General features: G+C 40.5%; 1 protein-coding gene across 3 annotated transcripts in view; it reads right to left on the bottom strand.

The window, feature by feature from the left end:
- Positions 1-217: 217 nt before the first annotated feature.
- atg5 (autophagy related 5) overlaps positions 218-18,278 on the bottom strand; it is a 33,207-nt gene continuing 15,146 nt past the window's right edge. For 2 of the 3 annotated variants that reach the window (XM_022746189.1, XM_022746190.1), the window contains 2 exons: positions 15,427-15,544; positions 218-2,022 (listed from right to left, as the gene is read on the bottom strand). In XM_022746189.1, coding sequence (XP_022601910.1) covers positions 1,886-2,022; positions 15,427-15,544 — 255 coding nt within the window. In that variant the 3' untranslated portion in view covers positions 218-1,885. Of the gene's footprint in view, positions 2,023-4,544; positions 4,648-15,426; positions 15,545-18,278 lie in introns of all 3 variants that reach the window. The other variant, XR_002665135.1, reaches the window with a different exon arrangement.

The following is an 18,278-nucleotide window of genomic DNA, read 5'->3' on the forward strand; positions in this document are numbered from 1 at the left end:
CACCTTGCTGGAAAGTGAAGGTGACTGAGGCTGAGCTGACGGCACGTACACATTTCAACTGAGAAATACAGTAAATAAATGAATTGATATTGCAGTGAAGTGAAAATGAGCCACAAATAGCTCTTGAAATGCAAACGTCTACACACAGTTTGTGTCATTTTTGCCCTCACGATCAATAACTAGATTCTTTGACAATGAATTATTTCAATCAGCTCACTTTTATTTAAGTCACTCTGGATAACAGTGTCAGCCGAATGCTTTAAGAGTCATTTTATTTCAGTATGAACAGATGCGTAAAAAAACAAAACAAAACTAGAAAAACAAAGAAGAAGAAGACAAGACGCAAACTTTGATTAAAAAATTAATTATGGTCCAGCCAAGTAATCTGATGTGGGCAGCCCTCAACCAAAGCCAAAAGTTAGCGCTCTGTCAAAAGTCACATCAGCTTGTTTCCCGTTTTGTTTCTGACACAGAAAGAATAGACAGGACGTGTCAGCCTGCAGACTTCATGCTAAACGCTCCTGATGTCTCTCCATCTAAGCTGAAATCAAACAAAACCAGATGCTCATTTAAGTTTGGCAGCAGACAAAGAGGCCGGAGCCAAATGTGACAAAAACAGACAGTAAAACAATTTAACTGTGTTGTATTGATGGAGAGAAATCAACACCTGCTATTGGAAACACGTGTGAAGTTATTTCCCACGACCCCTTGCACAAAAATGCTCTGCCTCATAAATAGCTCGATGTTGCTCAAATATAACCCCGTGAATAAACTCATATCTCCATGTTGTCCTCTGCAGAGACGGTAAAACGACAAAACAATGTTTAAAAACAGACGAGTGCAGCCTCGCTTCCAGCTCGAAACACCGGGTCGGTTTCACTTCATCCATTTGGTTTTGATAGCTGCAGAACCCCGTTAAGTCCCGAGGACCATGTGTCCATCCAGATTATTTAAACTATGAAATGAAGACGTTGTAAAAATGCTGTTAAAGCTGTAAGTTAATGCTAATTCAGGGGCAGTGCCAGTTTGTCTCAGTGATGATGCTATTAGTCCAAACCAGCTCCTGTGTGTGTGTGTGTGCTGGGATCACTGGAGTCAGATCAGATGTCATCGGTCACCGTCCTTTTCTTACTCAAGCTCACCAAAAAAAAAAAAAAAAGTTCATCCGAGCAAAACTAAGCAACAGAAAAAGTCGCCTGGTAAACATTTCTCCAGGCTCCGATGTAAACTCAAGAGTGGATGATGATGATGATGACGACGATGATGATGATGATGAGGCTGGTGATGATAATAAAAATGCATAACCGTAGTAACTAAGGCAGCTTCAGCAGGACTCGATGCACCGCTCTCCCCCAAACCCCAAACAAAACGTGTCTCTCCCTGTCGACAGGACAGTCTTTATCTTGGATGAGCTGGGGAGAAAGGATGAATACCAGGATGGAGAAAACGAGGGGACCATCCTCTTCTCCTCCCGTGGAGATGTTTTCGTCGGCGGAGGAAAAGAGACGGCGGAGTAGAAAAATTAGAGGTCCTCTGCTCATTCAACCATCTCTTCACCTAAAGAAATCTTCTCTTCTTGTGGGAGCTGAGGAGGAAGAGAAGATCTTTTCGTCCTAAAAACAAGTTTTCCCAGGAGGAAAAGAGGAGCAGTAGTGGAAGTAGGAGTAGAAATCTAAGTAAACAAGATGGAAAAGGAGGTTTGTGAAATACCTCCTTCACATCCTTTCTTCATCTTTTATCTCCCTCTCAGCGAAGAGTCTGTTAGTTCTGAGTTTCCACCGTCAAGAGCTACCGTTTCCTGGGACATCTGACAGCCGGCTGGTGGCTCAGCTGCGGTCGGTCGGTCGGTCGTCACGGTGATGGTGATGGTCGGGTGGGCGCGACCTCAGTCGGTGGGGGTGGGGATGATGCAGATGTGCAGGAAGTTGTCGGGGTGGCTGAGGTGCTCGCTGAGCCACTGCAGAGGAGTCTCCAGCAGCGGCTCGATGCCGTGGATCATCACCTGGTAACGCTTCTGCTCACCTGCATGGAGAGAGAGAGAATAACGATGTTATATCAATAATGATTAATTAGTTAGTAGGTAGGAAGTTTTTTAATCAGTTCTTTATTTATTTATATTAGAAGAAGTGGAAAAAAGGAAGAAAGTGAGGAAGAAGATAGATTGAGGAGAAAAAAAAATCAATGAAAGACCACAGAGAGGGAAAAGAAGGGAGGGAGAGAGTGATATGACGGAGGACAAAAGAGAAAGAGAATAAGAAAAAAGAAAAGAGAAGAGGTAGAGAAGAGGACAGAGATGAAAAGGAGGGAGGAAGAGAAAATTCAGACTGGTAAACGAAAGGTAAAGAGAAGAGGAGGAAATGAGTAAGCTCATAAAAAGCAGCAGAGAGAAATAAAAGAAGAAAAAGAAGAGAAAGCATGAAAAGAGGAAAATAAGTGAAGGAGGAAAAAAAAAAAAGAGTGAAGGACACAAAGTCAGAAAAAGAAGAAAGAGAAGTTTAAAAAAAGACAAAGACTGAAGGAACAATGTTGGAGAGAGAAGAGATGGTAGCATGAGGTGAGGCAGACCACATCAGAGACTACAGTAATACCACGGGTGTGGAGGGTGAGGGTGAGAGAGAGAGAGAGAGAGAGAGAAAGTATGAGTGTAAAAGTGTGTGTGTGTGTGTGTGTGTGTGTGTGTGTAGTTATGAAGCAGAGTGAAGTGACAGTTGATTACTGTAGCGTTTGACGTTGAGAGGGTTCAAATTGTAAACTTTCGCTCTGACAGGTCATAGTTTCAGACGTGTGTGTGTGTGTGTGTGTGTGTGTGTGTGTGTGTGTGTGTGTGTCCGGCCCAATAGCCTCCTGTGATTGAGCCCGCCCTCTGCTGAAAAGCCACGACCGCAGATCATCCGTTGCGAGCAGCGGCGCTCTCAAAAAAAAACAAAAAAAAAACTCTCGGCCTGTCGTTGTGTGATTTCCGAGCAGATTTTCTGATAATGTTTTATTGACGGTTACAGAGACTGAACGTTTGAACTACACTGGCTGCACTGAGGGGCCTTGCTTTAATGTTTTCAAAGGTGCACGCTGCCAGTTTCTCACACGAGAATCATTTTACTGATCACGAGGCGTGGGACGACTTCTCTAATGTCTCTGGAGCTTCGTCAAGTCTGAGCAAAATTACAGAAATTAGCATAAAACCCGTGTTACAAACAGGGTCACACCCGGTCAGGCTGAGATGAGTCAAATCAAAGACACCACTAGGTTTCATTATGGGAAATGTAGGATCCATCATTTTGGAGCTTGACTCCTAAAGACCAGCACTCAGGACATCGCAGCCTCTTCCTCACTTTCAGTCATCGTGGGACTTTTGTAGCTTCTCTCTCACCTTTGTTTCCTGTCATCTCTCCACGACTGCTCTCTAATAAAAATCAACATTTAAAAGTAAAAACTAAATACAAGCGTTGGCCTGTTAAGGGATGATTAATCTTGCATGACAAACAAAACTACAGGAAACCAAAAAAAAAAAGGTTTAAAAACATTAAAAAAAAAAAAAGAAAAGAAAAATGCTTTTTGAAGACCAAGGCTTTGACTTTAGAGAATGAACTTCACACATTTTAAGACTTTTCAGGGCTTGGAGACACCATGGTATTTGTTACACATATTTTCAAATGTATTATTTCAACATATTTATTTAAAGAGTTGGTTATATATTGTTGGTTATATATATATTGTTATTTAGAGCTCCCCACACGCTCTTTAAAGTCAATTACAGAAGTATCTCATGCTTAAAAATTCATTTTCTATTACTGAGCTTTAGATCACTTGACTATTTAAGTCTTGTAGTTTTAAATTGTACAAAAATATGTATAAATGTATAAATCCATCTATTGTGCCAATTTAGTCTGGATTAATTCAGTCATTTTTTTGTTTATTGTATTGCTTTGTAATAAATGTGCAGATGAGTTCAGGTGGTTGAACATGAGTCTGATGCACGTCGGTCTTTTCAAACAAAACTCCAGTGACGTTGTCTGTTTACATTTTGACTCTGGTTTCACTAGAAACTAAGTCAAATCTTAGAAAACGCTCACCTGTTTAAAGATAAAAAAGGAATTTAATCTCACCTCTCAACTGATTCATGTTTCAGTATAAATATTTTTGCAGTTTTGCAGCGAACAGACCGGAAGGTGACACATGTTTTGATCAGCTGTAAAACAGAAACTGCGTTTAACGAGTGTATTAATGTGAAAACAGTTAATGCAGCTGTTTCTCAGACACCAACATCAGAGTTTATGCTTTTAGTTTATATTCAAGTTTAAAAATAATTATTTAAAAATAGAAAATATATGTGTTAAATACTTTAATTTGTATAAATACAATTCAAGTTTTAAGGTATTAATGGCAACTTTCTCAAACTACCAGGATGTGTGCATGTGCGTGAGAAAGGCAGACAGTGACGGGCCTTTTCCTGTCTATCACCCTTGACCTCACAAACACACACACACATACACACACTCGCACACACACACACACACACACACACAGGTTAACCCTAACTCACCCACCTTGTCGATGACATTCTGGTTCCACGTAATATCAGGAGGACGGTTGAGGCAGAGCGTTAACTGTCGGTCTGAGAAGTGGCGCCGCCCTACACCTGCTGAGTGGCTGGCAAACAGCAACATGCACGAAACTAATGTCAGGAAAGCGGTGCAAGAAATGTGCTCGACAAAAGCCGTATGAAAATTTACAGATGTGCACATCTAGGCCAGAGGTGGGTGGAGGAGGTTCAGGGCGGATGGGCTGCCTCTGCTGGTGGATGCAGGAATAAAAATGTAATAAGTATTGCTAATATACTGACTATAATTGTTTTTTTAAACTACATTTTGGGAAGTATTGGCTACAGCAGAGTAATAATCCTCAGAGAGTGACTGCTAGATTAAAAAACCAGACAGAATCTGTGATATTTTAACTGCTAAATTGATATTTTTATTTACAGGGACTGAGACGGATCACAGATGAGGCAGGATTAGTCTCTGCAGGACACTTAAAAAGGAAAAAGTTCATATTACACCTGCTCGTTTAACTGAGGATTGATTAATGCAGGAAGGCTGCTGAATGCAGGACGTAGAATTACAAGCAGAAGGTTAAGAGACTGATTTCTGCTGCTGAATTTAAAAAATAAATGATAATTGTTTGGTTTTAGCTGCTCAGGACAATTTCTAGGTCACAAGAGCAAAGTAGAAGCCATGCAGGTGAAGGGAGGAGAAAACCCAATTCTTTCAAAAACTGAAAATATTCTGGATTTGTAACATAATAAATGTAATGGAAATTTAGCGACAATGTAATTCTATTTATGTATTTATTTATTTCTTGTTCATGCAGTGCCTGGAACGGGTGATTAACCTTTCTTGGTTGTTGGTGGATTGAAAAAAGAACAAAATTCTAACAATTTAACCTTCCAAATGTTTTTGCTAAATTTAGAAACAACCTAAAAATGAAGCGGTAAAAAGTTTTAATGTGTCAACTTATTTGCATCATTGTCTTACTGCACTAAAACCACTGAGCCACAAGCGCGAAAAAAAAAAAAAAAAGAAAGAAAAAAAAGAGGAACCAGCTAAACTTTAGGCGGTAGCGACATGATTTCCTCTCAACTACAGCGGAGGTGAGGAGCAGCTGAAGACTGACTAATTGTAAGAAGAGCAGGAGTATTACCGTACATGTAACCTGACAAAAGGAAATGATTTAATAAAGTGCTAAAATGAATGAGAGGGCATTTGAATACAGCGATGAACTCTTTTTTTTCTCTCTCTCTCTCTCCCTGTCTTTTTTTTCTTTCTTTCTTTCTCATTTTTGTATAATTTAATTTTTTATTTTATGTCGAGATGAGGTTTAACAAAAGATCTAGATGGGTTTCTTACCTCACCTGTACATTTTCTCCATAAAAAAAAAAACTATATAAAACATATTTGTAATGTTTTATGCGTGCAAATAATAAATAAATAAATAAATAAATAAATAAATAAGTGAGTGAGTGAGTGAATAAATAAATGAATGAATGAATGAATGAATAAACAAATAAATGAATAAATAAAAACTGCAGAAATTATTAATTTTATTGTTTCTTTTTTTAATTTGTGGATTATTTAGGTATTAATTTATTTTTGGTATTTCAACCATTTTTTTGTATTTAAATTCTTTTGGTATTTATTTTCTAGTATGTAAAAAACTAAAAAAATATCCAAGACCAATTGAATCATAAAAATAACACAAACAATGCCATTTAACAGGTTTTTTCGTTTTTAAAATCTCACTGAAGGACAATCTGCAGTTGTTCTCTCCACCAGAGGAACTTGTTTTCTTTTAACTGTGCTTTGCAGTTTTATTTTTCCTGGAAAAAACATTTTGATCCATTACAATGGGTTTTAAAAGTTGGTTTCAGGTTTAAAAGAAGGTTTTAAAAGAAAATGTGTAAACTGATATGCCTCATTAAAAATAACCATCCTGGAAAATCTGGTAAAAGCTGAAAATAATTAGCAATAATCCGCTTTATTTATCTACAACTACAATTTATTTTATCAGTTACTCTTTGTGCTTTTATTGGGTTTTTTTTTTTTTTTAATAGTTTTTTGCTTATTTAATTTATTACTGTGAAACTGCTTTAAAACGTTTAAGAGATGATAAATTCAAATGAGCTGATTAACACTGAGGTGATCTGATTGAAATCTTTACAAAATCTTCAGTTCAGTTCAGAAGCACAGAAAGTAAAAGGTGTGATCCTGCCTATATAACAGCAATAGTGAGAATACACTTTCTCTGGTTCTCACACACACACACAACACACTCACACACACACACACACACACACACACACACACACACACACACACACACACACACACAGTCCATTTCTGGGTGGTGTTTCATACCCATCACTAACCTTTAGCCTCTGTCTTGCCTGGCAACAGCGAGGCAGAGGTGGGCGGAGAAGGCGTGTTGTCACAATCTCACTATGAGAAATGGGGGAAATTCGCAATGGGCTACGCCCCCAAACACTCACGCTCTCTCTCATACACACACACACACACACACACACACACACAGCCCACTCAAATACATTTTACTGTGGCTCATCACATTAGCCACCTGCGCCTTCATCACCCAGACACACATGTACAGTCTCACGCTCACATCCACACGGTTAAGGTCAGTTTCGGCTGTTACGCCACATGGTTTATCGTATTTTGGTCATCATCCTCAGTGTGAATTCCTGCAATAAACACGTTGTTAACAGCCGCGACATCAGAACAGCTGAGACTTGTTAAGTCACAAAGTTGAGACAGAAGAAAGAAAATCTTCTTTTTTTTTTTCTCACAAATAACGTGGCAGAGAGGCGGTTCTTTTCTTTCTTATGTCTTAGAAGGAAACAGAGCTGCTATTACCATTTCCAGTAATGTTAATGAGTGAACTTTCAAACTTTCAATCCTCTCACATTCTACTACCGTATATTACTGGCAGCTGAAGAAAAAAAAAATCTACCATTGAGCCGTTTTGTTAGCTGGTAGCTGAAGGTGGGGCTCCACTTAAATCTGACATTTCTGACGTGACCTGAAGGCAACAGAACACAACAGAAATGTCTTCAAAGGAATTTTTTAAATTAATTATTTTATTTGAAGGTGTAATCAGCATTTTTAAACAAGTAACCTGGTAGAATTTTCCCATAAATTTTACTCATCATGTTGTGTATCATGACGAGTTCTTCTTAACCTCAGAAAACACTAATTACACAGTCAAATTATGTTGCAACGGTTATTTCCTTCTGGTCCTGGAGTGAAGAATTTAACGTAAAGCCTGTGTTACACACTGAGGGTGTGGAAATGAGTGTTTTCCAAGCAGAGGAGGTCTTACACAAGTCCCACAAAAGAAATCAAGTACTTTTAGAGCTCGACCCATAAACCCTGGGAAGCACTTCACCAGAAACACCTCGACCAGACTTTATGACTGCAATACTAAAACTGCTGAACTACTCCTTTAATTAATGACCACTGTGAGCAAATCCACTCTTAAATTCTCTTGTTAGTTGAATCTAAAATTGGCTTATTCACAATGTTTTATTGGTTCTAGAAAAGGTTTTTATTATCAATATTAATAAATATAGTGCATACATTAATAATTAAGTGATGCATTACTCTTAATGAGGCGAACACGACATGCATTGAGTTTCTAAGCTCGTGCTGCCGCGGCCTTTACTTTAATCTGACGGCACTAAATTCAGACGTGCGTCATGTTGGAAGTTTTATGAAAGGCGTTTTTGTTACGACCCGGTAAGCTAGGGATTCATCATCAACCCAAATGTATTCTCTGTAATTCTAGTAACATCTGGTATGGTTTTAGAAAAATGTTTCAGTGGATGTTGCTGATGAGCAACAGGAGAGCTAGAAAAAGGAGTTATATAAAAACTTATGTAGTAATTAATGACTAGATCTTAATCAGATTATGTTGCTCAGATAAAGTTGTAAGGGAGGGAGGGAAGTCCTGAGGTTGAGGCCTTTACGTCGGGTTCCACTCACTCACTGATGTCTAACAAACACTCAAGACGATTAAAATAATAAATCCTCCCAGTAGCTAATGTCTCGTCAGCCGGCAGTTTGACAAGAACAGTAACCTCTTACTTTACAGGAAAAACAAGGGTCATTACACTAAGGGCGGAGAGTTCAACTCCTCCTGTGACTCCGCAAACGCACAGGTGCAGCAAGCCGTCAGTAGCGTGTCATGTAAAACAAGACGGTACTGAGGAATGTTATACAACAAAGGTGATTTCCCAATTTGACTAACATTCAGTTTTGTGATTCATTCGAGCATGACAGCGTTGACCATTCACAGCAGGAACAACCACGTTTGAGGCGAACAAACAAGTTTGATCGTTTACACGCAGGGTGACGCATTTTTAACAGCTTCAAGTAAATGTTTCCACCATACCACCAATCCTTCCACTGTGGTTCCAGCTTTTGCTTTCCATAAAATTATTAAGGCACGATCATCAATTACTTTAGTTTTGAACAACCAGCATCCCTGACAGACTCAGAAGGCCTGGGAAACCTTAACCGCAAGATATCGTGATAGAAAGAAAGAGAGAAGAGAAACCACTGATGCGAAGAGCTTCTGTATAAAACCACACCACACCTAAATACTATGGTGCCTGTGACCTTTGACCTGCCGGGGGAAAAAGGCCGAAAAAAGAAATCTCGCCAAAGCTTTTACATTAAAACAAAAAAAGAAATTATTACATGTTAAAAGTATTTTAAGATGTTTAGGAGGATTTCATGAGACGGAGAAACCCCGTGGTTTGAAAGAGTAAAGTAAAGTTTACTGTACAAACAGTAGATTCAACGCACTTCCTCCCAACCACAAGTGATTTATTGATAACCAGTTTGCTTTGGAAAACAGTGACTGTATAAAACTGGACTCATTCATCCACTGACACACACACACATACACACAGATACACACAGATATACACACACCCTGCGGTTGAGTGGTGCACGACTGCTGGCCAAGACGACATGTTCTGTCAGCCGAGCGAAGCCAACCACTATTTAGGAAGACCACAATGCAGCGCTCTCCTCAAAGCCAAACACACACTGCTGGTCGGTCGGACTGACTGACTGGTTATTCTGGCTGACTGACGGGTGGGGCTTTTTTTCTTTTCTTTTTTTTTTTGATAAATCAACGAGTCATTTCGTCTATAAAATGTCAAATTTGTGAAAAATGCCCGTTACAGTGTCCCAGAGGTCCAAGTAACGTCTTTAAGTTGCATGTACAATAATATAAAACAATGGAAAGAAGCAAATCCTCACATCTGGGCGGCTAGAACCAGCAAATATTTGCCCTTTTTTCCTCTTTTTTTTTAATGAGGAGCCAGGAGGTTGTTAATAAATTTGTATCTTACATTTTGCATGCGACGACATTCTGAATGCGTCCACCACTTCCAATGTTACTACTGGCTGAGTAGCCACCAACGATCCACATTTAAACTTCCAACAAAATGGTGTTGAACACAATAACAAAAAAAAAAACCCACAGGAAACCGACACCCTCAAGATATAGAACTGTAGATATAGAAATACATCAAATGCACCACAGATTAAATTACATGTAAATGCAGACTATGCTTTAATTAACCCACAGGCTAAAGGTAGAGAGCAGACTTTTCCTTAAACTTATAATATTAAATACATACTTGATATTATAATTGATGTGCTTTATATTCCAGTTTCTATATTGAATTTCTGTTTCTTCATAAATAAATCTGTTACTTCTGTCAACACCTATTGTAAGATATTGTAAGAATTTTATTATTATTTTATTATTTATTATTATTTTTATTATACGATACTGAGTTTTAAGTAGCGTTTTTCTCCAAAACCTTTGACCTTCGAAAAAACATGGAAAAGTTCTGACATTTTATTCTTACATTTTAACGTTTGTCTAAACGCAACTTAAAATAAACTAGAATTACAGCCTTAGAGGAAATATGGTCACAATCTCTCCTTCTGTTGCCGAGTTACAGAGCTGAATAATGATCAGAAGTGTTTATAATGTGAGGTGAGGTGAAGTTGACCTTTTACCATTTGGATATATAAATGTCATCACTTCATCATTTTATGTTTCGCGACTTTTGACCTTTGCCCACCAAATTTCTAATCGGTTCAAAAGTTCCTTTACATTTGCACCATATTTGAAGAAATTCCCTCAAGGTTGTTCCTGGGAAATCGCCTTCACGAGAATGGGACAAATGGACGTTCTTCTGGACGGACGGACGGACGGACGGACGGACGGACGGAGGGACAACCTGAAAACATAAGGTCTCCCGCCCTGACTCTCGCTGTCAAAGAAGAAGAAACAGTCAAGTGATTTCTTGATTCAAACTAACTATTTGATCAAAGAATAGGTAAACACCATTATGAATCACTTCAGTAAGTATCAAGATGTTCTAAACAAGCCCTACTATCGTTTGTGTAGGTTTTCTGAACCGAGGTATAAAATCCTCTGAGACACACTTGATTTTGGACTTTATTAGTAAAAGTCCAAAATCATTTCTAATATTTCCAACACTACGAGATAATAATATAACTGTCTGTGAGGATATAAACATGTTTTTCCAAATGTTCCATTTGTAAGTGTGAAAGAAAGAAAAGCTGAGATCTCTCCCCGAATTCCACCAAAACCTTTGCAGCCTTTTTACAGTAAAACCGTACGGACAGAATTAGAAAACAGAAGATCTCAGCTGACCACATTTTAATCAACAATAGAGCGAGTCATAGAACAAGGCATCCTGAATTCCCCTGTCTGGTACACATCTCACACGCCCGCGCACATGAACCATGACCCGCTATCTGCTGTATCAAAACAGCCACTGAAACCTACACATCCCCCCTTCGGGCTCTGAAGTGCGCCGATCCATTTGATGAGCACAAGCTGTATTGGCTCCCGATGCAGCCAGTGAGGGTGAGCCTGCCAATACTGAGTGGCTGTACCACAGATGTGACTGCGTATCGGGCGGTGGGTGGGGGCGGGGGCTGGGGGATAGGGGTGGGGGTGGTGGGGGCCGGCAGCGTGGGAGGAGGAGGGAAAAGGATCGGGGGAGACCACTCAGAGTATTCATCGTGGTAGATTGTTGCTAAAAGGGGGTTGGGAGGGGTCGGGGTGGGGCGGGGGGGTGTGGTTGAGACGGGTGGGGGGTTTCCTCTGATTAATCACAGACAATAATCAATGTGGGTTTTTTCATAAATGGGCTCACCTCCGATAAATGTTAAGAAAGAAGCTTTCCTTATGAGAACTGTCTGTCAACACACTTATGTCATGCGTGGGCAGAGTCACCCTTCAGGCTGTGATATGTGCAGCAAACCGAAGACAAATTCTTGCCAAAAAAAAATAAAAAACTTGCTCAATCACACACCTGGTTCAAAAAGTCACAGGAAAGATTGAACACATGTCAGTGCTGACCGACGTTTACAGCAACATGTTGTTTTGGGTTTGCTTCCCGCAGCACTGGGGGGGGGGGGGCATCAGCATCACGGAAACACAGACTTTTTGGTCATTCCTTCACAATGATTTGGGAATCCCCTTTTCTTCTTAACTGAAGCCACCCCCATTTGTTTGCTGCGACTGGTTTCTGGGTCCCACAGGGGTCAGCACCAATCCTCTCTCAGACATAACAGAGGGGGAGACTGTTTGAAAAACCTTGTTATTTGATGTTTGAAAGATCAGAGAAGTGGAGCACCCCAGATTTTCTTTTTGTTATAGGTTAGGGACCCGACAGAAAAGAAAAAAAGTCGTCTGAACTCTTGAACAATACTACCAGCAAACCCCCCCGCCCACCCCTCCCAACCACCGCTGCCCCGCCCAGTCCCTGAACACACGTCCCGGTCTCTCTAATCCAAACACGCCGCCATAATCCCCGGCTATCACCCGACTCATCTACAAGCCGAGGAAGAGGTGGAAACCAAACAAACGACAAGAGACAAAAGGGCCACTTTCACCTTGATCAGCCAGGCAGGCTGGCAGACTCCACTGGGAGGGAGGAGAGCAGAGAAAAGCAGAGACTTAACGTCAAAGACATGAAAGACGTCAACGGCAGACAGGGAAGATGTAGAAGACTACACCTGAGAGAGAGATAGAGGATCAAAGAGGAGGAAAATAGTCTTAGATCGGGGGGGGGGGGACAGAAAGAAACAGGAAAAGGATATCTCTGTCTGCACCTAACAGACACGCAGATTTCCAGCAAACCGTAAAATTAGCAAAAAAGAAAAAACTACAACGCAAGTTAGATTAATTTATAACAACTGGGAGAGGATTAGTGTCAGAAAACAATCTAATTAAGAATCCCTCAAAATAACCTTTTAGTACCTGGCGGCTCTACGCACGCTGGATTTCACGCTGCCTGAGGCCAAAGACAAAGAGATGTACTTAGAAGGTTTCAAATGTGCAACCGTGACAAGAAAGTCCAAAGAGCCAGAGAGTCAGATATTTCCTCGTGGAGGAAAACTCTTTGTAATGAAATATAGTCTGTACATGTAAACACCACTACAACAGCAGGTTCTCGTCACTCTGTTGGCCTCGACCTTCCCACATTAAGCAGAGGACATTGCATTGGTATTTACAGTAGTTACAGCTGATACAGTCTGGCACCGGTGAGCCTGCCACACACTAAACTCTAGAGTATCTAGATATTACATCCACCTGGAACCAGCAGTAGAAACCCTCCAGTACTCGGTCATATTGATTAGTTATCACTTAATCATTTCAACCTTTTTTTGTCAACTTGGAGACAGCGAAAACTAATTGTGAACACAGCACCGACATATCATCCGCGGTTATGATGATATCTCAAACTTTTCAGCAAATAGTCGAGTCGTGTTTCTCTACCAACACCTGAAGGACACATCTCTTTAGCTGCTGTCTGTATGTTTCTAGTTGGGATGTCCTTATCTGGCCCCAAATTTCATTTATTGCTTTATTTTAAAACAGGGACACTGTAGGATAAATGTATTGCACCAGATATAGCACAACGCTAGTTTCCATCTGTTGTCCCTCGGCATATATACAGTGAATATATAACATTTAAACATCATAATAATATTATATAGCCACACACTAATTTTCACTTCTCTTATACCAACTGCAAAAAAGTACACAAATAAATTCAGCGTGTAAAATGTACTGTGGGACACAGCTAACACTTCCTGTTTTACCCTGAGCAGAATTCATCTAAACAATCAGTGAAGAACTTTGAGATTTTTTTTCTCCAAAGAACGAATGGATGACATGAAAGTGAGTGTGAGACTTAAAACAGTCATCATCACCATGGCGACAAAATGAGAGTGAATGTTGGACAGACAGGTAGGCAGACGGAGGAGGAGGAGGAGGAGGAGGAGGGGAGGGGGGGTTGCTGATGGTTCTGTCTCCTCTGTGCAGGTGAGTCTCCTGCGGGTCCTCTGTCCTAACACACTATTGTCTCCTTATCTACTTCCTCTCTCCTCCTCTGCAGACACCGCCTGTTTAGACTGCCGCTCGTCCTCTCTCTCTCTCTCTCTCTCTCTCTCTCTCTCTCTCTCTCTCTCTCTCTCTCTCTCTCTCTCTCTCTCTCTCTCTCTCTCTCTCCCCCCTCTCATCTCTTCTTTCACCACACCTCCGCCACAGCAGCAGCTAAGCTGTACGCCCTGAGTGCACTGAGGGCTTATACAGCAACTCTTCAGCCCATACAGACATTAAAAGGATATATGCATTATTACATATGCATTACCAATAAAGCAATCTATCAATCAATCCACCAATATTTGGCAGTGTGTAGTTTCCTGCTGCACATTAATATGGGATATTTTTGCATAATTTATAATTTTTTTTTTCATAACTAAAACTATTTGTTCATGTTCTGTTCTCTGTGTCTGATCATTTATCCCACTGATCCAACTGTGTTTATTCTTTCACAGCATCATAGTCTGTGGAATAAAATGTGTACTGTGCATCGGTTCGTTAGAGGTTTTACTTGTTTTTTTTGTTGAAGGCTGTATAAGCCTAAATATAAGCCTAAAGCTTCTGGTAACAGTTTTTTTTTTTAAGTACAAATAAATAAAATAAAAGAATTTGAAACGGAAAATAAAAATCCAGCAAAAAACCTGGACATAAATAATAAAGTACAAAGACCTCTGCTCATCCTTAAACCCCTAAAACACATGTTTTACATTTAGAAGGACACAAGCTCTGATTGTTGCTTGTCTCTGAATATGAATGAGACATGATTGTGGTTCTAGTTTTGACTTGACGTGGACGTATTCCTGTAAATGACCTCAGTTATTATTAAAGCAACTAAACATTCTCCATCTACCTGTTCAGACTGCAGCACTGTTCACCTCTGACTTCACATCACATCTGCAATTTGCTCTCATTCTCTTCTCCTCCCTCACGTCTCCTCACTCTTTATCTCCTCTCCCCATCACCTCTTCTCCTCCTCCCACGTCTTTGTTCACTTGTTCTGGCAATAGCCACTATTTTCCCTCATCCAGCTCCCCCCCACACAGCGGGTGTATTATCTGAGAGAGTGGATCTCTGACATGCGTCGTGTGGCTGTGTAAATAAAATAAACCTGAGAGGAGAGGTGCTTCTTTCTTCTCTCGCTCCTGGAAGACGACAGGGCCCAGGTTTGATAAGGCAGCCAAAAAACCAAACATGGCCGCTAATGTGCTTCTTATACTGTCAGCTGCTGGTAATGTTTGGCACGACTGAGGCTTGTGTGTGTTAAATGGCTTTTTCTTTTTATTCTCGACATTAATAATATTATTATTGCCTGTGATCACTCAATGTTGTTCACTATCAAAAAATAGTAAAGACAGAGTGTGTGTGTGTGTGTGTGTGTGTGTGTGTGTGTGTGTGTGTCTGCAGACTTACCATCACTCGGTATGGCAGCCGGGTACATTTCTTTCAGCAAGCTGCCAAGTGTGTGTACGTTGCCTTCAGGTGAAACAGGGCGAAACTGTTTCTGGATGAACGGCCTGTCACTCATCGTCTGTAATGAATTAGAGCACGGCAAATTAAAAAGCAAAGCAAACACATATACAAACAATCAGCATCCAGCGTGTAGTAAAGCAGAGTTTGGGCACTGAATAGAACAAATGAATGATTGCCGATTAGGAGGATTTAAAGACGTAAAGTATCTGTCAAACAGACCAACTTATAAGTTAGTTGAAAAAGAGCTGATTTAATCATCAAAACTGTGTACAGCAGTTCGTGTTTACAACCTGTCAATCTGCAATGCTCTATGATGAAGAAAACAAAACAGGATGGGAAAAAAAACATTTATGAAGTTCAGGATTAGAGTTCTGGATGATATTTTCTGTGTCTTTCAAAACACATCCGACCCTTACGAAAATCTAAGCACTGTCAGATACACGTATAATTAAAGTTTAGTTTGGTTAAGGGAACTAAAACTACTTTATTAAGGCAAGAGAAAGATTGTGGGAGAGATTTTGGTTGAGTTACCACCTCACCGTTTTATGCCTTCGCCAACGAGTCAAATTGCAGTTTACACCCATGTCTCTCCAGACTCACAATATATGTGATTTTGAAGGAATTGAATAAAAGGGATTAAGTGTATTCTTATTTGTATCTTTATAATTAAACCATGTTCAATGAGGTAACAGTGATCATGACTTTTGACAACCTAATTTTTATCAGTTCATCCTACATCCTGCCAGATGTAACAAGATTCCCTTCAGGCATTCCTGATATATTGCATTCACGAGAATGGGACTTGAGGTCACAGTGGCTTTGGCGTTCGACCCATCAAAATCTGGTCAGCTAATCCTCGAGTCCAATTGAACGTTCCTGCCAAATCTGAAGAAATGTCGTGTTCACGAGGGACGGACGGACGGACGTACGTACAAGCTGAGAAACATGATGCGTCCGGCCACAGCTGACACCAGTGCGAGGACATAAAAAGTAGACCGTTGAGAGGAGGCGTGACGCATTCAAGCGGTGACTGATGTGAAAGCCAAACATTTTTGTGCTCCTGTCCATTCAACCCAACCTCCTCCCTAACTTGGCAAAGTCCAGCTACTTCTTCTTTTGCTCCTGAGAGAGGACAGTCATAATTTGCAACGCTTATGTTTTTTCTGATGAGGACAGTATTACTGAAGAAATCTACACCGCTCAGTTAGTAGTGATAGGAAGTTCTCCTCTGATAACCGTCCATCAGCCTCATAACACGGAGCAGCCCGAGTATTTTCAAACACCCACCTGCGGGTCCAGCGCTACAAACTGATTTCACACAATCCCACACAACAACGTTGGGTTCTGAAAACTCAAAATTCTCATCAGTAAGTGAATCAAAAACACCCTGAAATTCCCATCTAAGGTAATAGAAAATGCCATTCAGGATTTTAATATTTTGCTCATGGAATTGCTGGAAAAATCAAACCTTATGTCCTGTAAATAGGCTGGTTTCATGTTCGGTAAGATAAGGGGAAATTTCAAAGTGGTAAACAGAGTTCACAGGATGAAGATAGTGGAAAGAATCCACACCAAGTCGCACGCAAATCCTGTGAATGAACAGTGTGCTGACCTGAGCTGCTTTGATGAGCCCGACTGCTCAGAATGTGATATTTTGCAATTCACAACATTTCGACAGATGTTACAAGTGACGCCGACATGTTTTCCTGGTCAGAATCAGTCTGGAAGTCATTAACTTCTACTTGAGTATGTACTTGGCAGAAAAAGTCAGCTTCTACACAGACTTAAAACTCCTCAGGCTCTGCTGGAGGTTCTCCGATGGAGAGAATAGTGGAGTATATCATAATATAACATTGTTCCCTGAGTAGGAAATCCCCCTTTTTCCCCTTTCACGGCTCCACACTGAGGTTGGAGGTCATGGAGACAGGGATGTTGAAGAGTTTTACTCAAGGGCACTTCAGCTAAGTGGATGCTTTTCTTGCCCAAGGGTTTCCCAGATTATTATGCCACCATGCTGTTCCGTAAGTAAAACATTTTACATTTCATTGTGAAACTCAACATACATCTTTTGGGGAAAAAAAGGAAAAAAAAAAAAAAAAAAAAGAAAAGCTGACAAATTCAACTACCTCTTTGATCTTGTTGGGAAAATGCATCGCAGAGATGAATCATATCCGCTCTTCCACTCATTTCTTTTTTTACCCACACCTTCCACAGTCAGTCAGAGTCAGGCTGTCGCAATGATGTAGCCCTGACCTGGAACCTCCTCACAATCAGCTGCGTATCATGGTAGTGATCTAACATCCTATCCTAATGCTGACCACAATGCAAATCACTTTGTGTAACGGCGACCACTAAATGCCTTCAATCTAAACTGAGCAAGTCATGATGGGACAGCTAAACAAATGTGACGTACGCAGCAAACATCCTCATGACTGTTCTGTGATGCAGCCGCAACATCTCATGAGTGAGAGGAAATTACCAGCAGACACCAGACAAAAATCTAGTAAACTATGTCCCGAGCTGGTAATGGACTTTGACTCAAGGGTCTGAGGACAGAGGGTCTTGCATTATGAACAGACTGGTGTCACCCTACACCTTCTGTGTAGGCAGGGTGTAAAGCTCCATCTGACAGTCGACTCCACAATATTAGGGTCAGGGCTTCCACTCCTGCTGGAGTAATCGTTACACAATATCTAGCGTGCAAGTAATACCCGCTTGGATTTATCTTTTTGACATGCTTTATGTTGTGCTGTAACCTCCTGTAAATCCAGTTTCCTGGATGTGATTGTGGT

The sequence above is a fragment of the Seriola dumerili genome, unplaced genomic scaffold, assembly GCF_002260705.1.
Source record: "Seriola dumerili isolate Sdu_G_001 unplaced genomic scaffold, Sdu_1.0 BDQW01000092.1, whole genome shotgun sequence".
NCBI lineage: Eukaryota > Metazoa > Chordata > Actinopteri > Carangiformes > Carangidae > Seriola > Seriola dumerili.